Consider the following 5,183-nt stretch of genomic DNA (forward strand, 5'->3'; position numbering starts at 1 on the left):
TGATGAGGAAGATGATGAAGTGGATGGAGAACGAGGGAAACATTACATGGTGGATGTTTTGTATGATGTATATAAGTTGATTTTCCTATTTTTTTCTGCAGTTATCATGCTACACAAGAGTGGTAGAGGAGACACAATTGATGAGGAAGATGATGAAGTGGATGGAGAATGAGGGAAACATTACATGGTGGATGTTTTGTATGATGTATATAAGTTGATTTCTCTATTTTTTCTGCAGTTATCATGTTGTGTTTTCTAAAGGATTATAGTTCTACTCTTAATGATAGTTCTTCTTATTTTGTGCAAATTTTTCAGTCATTTTAGTTATCGTCTAATCCAAATTAGACGAGTTTTAGAACAATTTCCTATGGTTTATGGGATATTTTGTAATGTATTTATTTTGAGTCATGTAATTCTAGTTTTCTCGAGACCAAAAAATTCTTAGATGTTTTTGATGTAATTCAATGCAAAATCATGCAAATTGGCAAAACAAAGCACATCGTGAAGAATTGGGAAGACAATGAATGAAGATTAAAGCGGCCTATGAAGACATTACAAAGTGGAGAACTACTATTCCAAGTGCCAAGACAAGTTTCAAGGAAGAAAGCATTCAAAAAGGCAAAGAAACAGCACAACGTGTTGGGAAAGGCTCCCACGTGCCTAGTCAAAATCCCGTGAGCCCTGGGTGTGCAAAACAGTGCTGAAAAGCACTGTTTTTACACTAATGCATGAGTCGCATGCATTCCAAGAACAGCACACGTTTGTGAAAAAACAACATTTTATTGATTTATGGCTGCAGGTTTGGGAAAAAAGCCCAGGTTTCTAGCCCAAACCCGTTGGAAAATCAGCCTATAAATACGATTTCTCTCATTCACAATTGCTCATTCAGAACGAGGCGGTTCAAAAGGAGGGCAAGCGCTAAGAGCATCAAGGGAGGAGTCTCTCCTTAACCTTAGCCTCTAGGGTATGTTTTATTCTTTTGTAATTTTGTCTTTAGTTAGCATGAGTAGACAAACCCTAATTGGGCAGAATTCTAAGATGAACCTCTATTTGTTTGTTCAATCTTTTTAATTCAAATCTTTTATTCAGTTATTTTATGAGATTTATTTAATTTTCATATGCAAAAGTCTTAGTGCTTATGCCGTCTCTAGGGAGTATATATTCAGTTTGCATATGCAAATCGACGAAGCTACTATTAAGAACCTAGGGATACAAATGAGGTGGATATATATTCAGTTTGCAAACTTTACTAGAACATGATTTTCAGGCACTACACTTGATAACCCTAGGAATGAAACATGCAAGCTTGGTAAAAGTGGTAAAGGAAGGAGCAACATTCGAAACGAAGAGACACTCAATGTAAAAGAACTCCTGACGGTAGAGGAAGACCTAAAAGATGTTGATGGAGAATAAAGTAAGGATCTAGAGGAGAATGAAAGTTCTCAACAACTAGTTAAACTTATGGGAAAGCTTAAGGTCAACCTGCCCATATGAGAAATGTTAAAGCATAGCCCTTTTTGTGTGAATTTTATGAAAGATCTTTTACTACTTAATGGTAAGCCATCAGATGATAAGATGGTAGTTGTTACCATAGATTATTGTGTTGTTTTTAAGGACAAACCTCTAAAGAAGATGGAAGACCCTGGTTGTCTCAACAACCCTATCACCATCAAGGATTTTTATTTAGTAGAAGTGATATGCGATCTAGGAGCAAGCATGATGGACGAGTTGACAAGTGCACAAAATCATAACAAAATAAAGTAGTAAGTTACCGTCTCCACATGAATTGTCGTTCAGCTTAGCAATTAGCGGAATTGAGATTGTCCTTAAACATTTTACTATTGTATGATTCCTCAAAAAAATGTATTATTGTATATTTTTTTAGACAAACGAAATAACAACATCTATTTGACACTCACAAATATAGGCGAATGAGCTAATAATTTCGACGTCTTTATTAGTTGAGTTAGAACTTGGACAAAATTATATTATTGTAAAAATAAATGAATTGATGTTCAAATTTATTGTGAGGAATAATGACATAGTTACAAAGATCCTTATTTTCATGGGTAAAATGAATCATACTATTCCTATTCTAAACAAATATGATGATTATGTTACAAAATTTCACTATAAGCTTTTGTCAGATATTGTTGAAGAAGACTTGAAGTCGTATTCTAACAAGTCGTGTTTATACTTGACGGGTCTTGCTTGAGTATCCCACCATGAGCTGGAGTTAATTAGGACCAATTAAAATGTTCACTGTCCCATTCCCATAGTGATTCTTGGAATTGAACCTCATCACCATTATTTTCATTGTTACTATTTACATGCCAATTAGTGCTATTTGAACCTCCTACAACCTCTGGTGGCATATGAGTACTTTGGAGTCCCCCTAATTGAGAAATTTCAAATGAACTTGTTGCATTTTGATGAGTAGATGTGGCACCAAATGGATTTTGATCAATCTCATTAACCGGTAATTGATCAACTCTTTCTCTCTCTAATGGACGTCTATCAAAAGCTCGAAAGCTTCCTGATATTACATATATTCGACACAAACTGAATTCTCTCCTCAACTATAAAACACCAAAAAACAAAAGAGAAAGTTAAAACTAAAAATATAAATGAAGAATAAACTTGTTAGAAAGAAAGTTAAAATTTCTTTGTTCATTTGTTGGTTTTTAGCTTAAAGAATTCTTTTTATAGAATATTAAAATTTGAATTAAATAATAAAATTAGATAAAATTATAAAATATCTCCTACTTGATTTGAAAACTCCTCTCAACTGTTATTTCCTTTTTTCTTGTTGAAAATTTTCATATATCTAATAAATTTTAAGAAAAATAGTAGAAAAATAGATACCCTAAATTTTTTTTTTTGAAGGAAAATACATACTATGTCAAATCATATTTAATCAATTATGGCTATTTTGCTCTGATATATTTATAAATTTAAAAATACGCTAAAACAAAATACACTTTATACTTTTGATCCAAGTATTTGGTTGGTCATAAAATACTATACTATTGTTTTATTTATAGGCAAATGTTACTTGTATTAATTTCATTTTAAAGATACATATATGTTAATTTTTATTTTTACTTATTTGCTAAACATAATTTATTTGAAAATATGTGTTACTTATTTGAAAATACATACCCTAAATGGCATGCATGCTATGTCAAATCATATTTAATCAATTATGGCTATTTCGCTCTGATATATTTATAAATTTAAAAATACGCTAAAACAATATACACTTTATACTTTTGATCCAAGTATTGGTTGGTCATAAAATACTATACTATTGTTTTATTTATAGGCAAATGTTACTAGTATTAATTTCATTTTAAAGATACATATATGTTAATTTTCATTTTTACTTATTTGCTAAACATAATTTATTTTCTATTGTAACAATTTTTTTTTTATTTTCTATTACTTTTTATACACGTTTTATAGACAAAAAAACGTTTTTTTTTATCAACTTGCACCTATTGTATGCCTTAATTATTACATCATGATGATGATGTATAATGATGCAATATATACCTGAGGTGTGGCAGTGTTGGATTGGTTAGAGACTTGAATGGCTCTGTATTCATTCATCTTCCATTTTGTTTTCCTTCCACTTGGAGCTTTTCCTTTATAGAAAACCATGGTTTTCTTCACCCCAATAACTTTGTTATCTGAAGAATAAACATAACCAGGAGAACCTGTTGCCTTCCAGTATCCACAAGCAGTAGTTCTATTAGGTCTCCCTCCCCTTGCTTCTCTCTCTTGACCTGGTGAAAAGAAAAACCATTGCTCTTTATCTTCGCGGCAAAGCTCTCCCGCAAGAGCTGCAAAAACACATTGCAACAAAATCATCAAACTAAGTCTTTGTAATAAAAAAATAATCATCAAACTAAGTAAATTCGTAATAAGTTCAAAGTTAGCAGACAGCTCGGCTGGTGAACTGAGAAACATCAAAGAAATATTATCCAGTAGGGTTAGGGTTCGAATCCTGGATACAAACATAACCTAATAGAATTTGTCTATAGTAATGTTATGAAATTTAATGTACTTACTTGGGAGATTCCATGGTTCTACACCATTGATATCAATGACTGGAATAACCCTATCTATAGCATTTGTTACTCCTTGTAGTTTATTATTTAGATAAAAGCTAACAAGCTCTTCTTCAGTTGGGAAGAAACGAAAACCAGGTGGAAAGATATCTTCCATTGAATTAATTGAATTCTACTTGATTTCGTGTCTCTTTTTACTTTTAAAAGTTTCAAGTGTATTGAATATATATATGCAAACCATATATGTACGTACAAGTGTGCAAATACTTAGGTGTAGGGACAAAAGATGAAAGGTGTGGGACATATTGGAGTAGAAATTTTGTGGGTTTGTGATAGAGGGTAGAAACTTCCACACGGTTATAGGGGAAAGAAAATGTCTTCGCAAATGCAAAATTATTTTAGGTTCCTTGTATTGGATACTAATGCTCCTATCATCCAATTAATTTCCCTTTTGAATAAGTCATCGACTCTAAAAACCTATTAGAAAAAGAAAAAATTAAGTAACGTAGCTGTCTCCCATTAGTTGGCAATATACGTAATCATTTCATTGTTTTTATGAGCATATACGTAATCATTTTATCTTTGTAATTTTTTATTATAGTAATATTTAGATTTTATGATAAAAAATTATGGAGTTGCTCGCTTGAGATTGTAGTTTGTTTTTAAGTTTAATTATCTTTTTGGTCCTCTAACTATTTAGTTGGTATCGGAATGATCCTCTAACTAAAAATTGATTTATTTCGGTCCTCTAAGTTTAATACCGTTACTACATTTAGTCCTTTCTGTTAGTTTTATTCAAATAAACGTTAGGGTTTGTGTTATGTGGGTACCTGACCTCCTGTTTCACACATACATATGAACCATAACAGTTACCAATAATATCAGTCACTATTTAATCATAATACCTTAACAAGGAATAAGATCAAAATGATACTAATAAATAAAGTTAGAGGACCCACATAACACAAACCCTAACGTTTATTTGAATAAAACTAACAGAAATGACTAAATATAGTAACAGTGAGAAACTTAGAGGACCGAAATAAATCAATTTTTAGTTAGAGGATTAATCTGATACCAATTAAATAGTTAGAGGACCAAAAAGGTAAT

The 5,183-nt window shown here is 31.5% G+C and overlaps 1 protein-coding gene across 1 annotated transcript; it reads right to left on the reverse strand.

Moving 5' to 3' along the window:
• Positions 1-2,000: 2,000 nt before the first annotated feature.
• On the reverse strand, positions 2,001-4,424 carry LOC25492266 (NAC domain-containing protein 90). The gene is made up of 3 exons (XM_013600350.3): positions 4,074-4,424; positions 3,556-3,845; positions 2,001-2,579 (listed from the first exon to the last, which is right to left on the reverse strand). Exons 1-3 carry the CDS (start codon positions 4,228-4,230, stop codon positions 2,241-2,243), a joined length of 786 nt encoding a protein of 261 aa, XP_013455804.1. The 5' UTR covers positions 4,231-4,424; the 3' UTR covers positions 2,001-2,240.
• Positions 4,425-5,183: the final 759 nt, after the last annotated feature.

Source organism: Medicago truncatula, chromosome 4, assembly GCF_003473485.1.
Source record: "Medicago truncatula cultivar Jemalong A17 chromosome 4, MtrunA17r5.0-ANR, whole genome shotgun sequence".
Lineage (NCBI taxonomy): Eukaryota > Viridiplantae > Streptophyta > Magnoliopsida > Fabales > Fabaceae > Medicago > Medicago truncatula.

Coding starts and splice junctions, on each gene's coding strand:
- LOC25492266 (XM_013600350.3), bottom strand. CDS start 4,230: ATGGAAGATATCTTTCCACCTGGTTTTCGTTTCTTCCCAACTGAAGAA. Junction 3,846..4,073: donor AGAACCATGGAATCTCCCAA/GTAAGTACATTA, acceptor GTGTTTTTGCAG/CTCTTGCGGGAGAGCTTTGC. Junction 2,580..3,555: donor CCAACACTGCCACACCTCAG/GTATATATTGCA, acceptor GGTGTTTTATAG/TTGAGGAGAGAATTCAGTTT.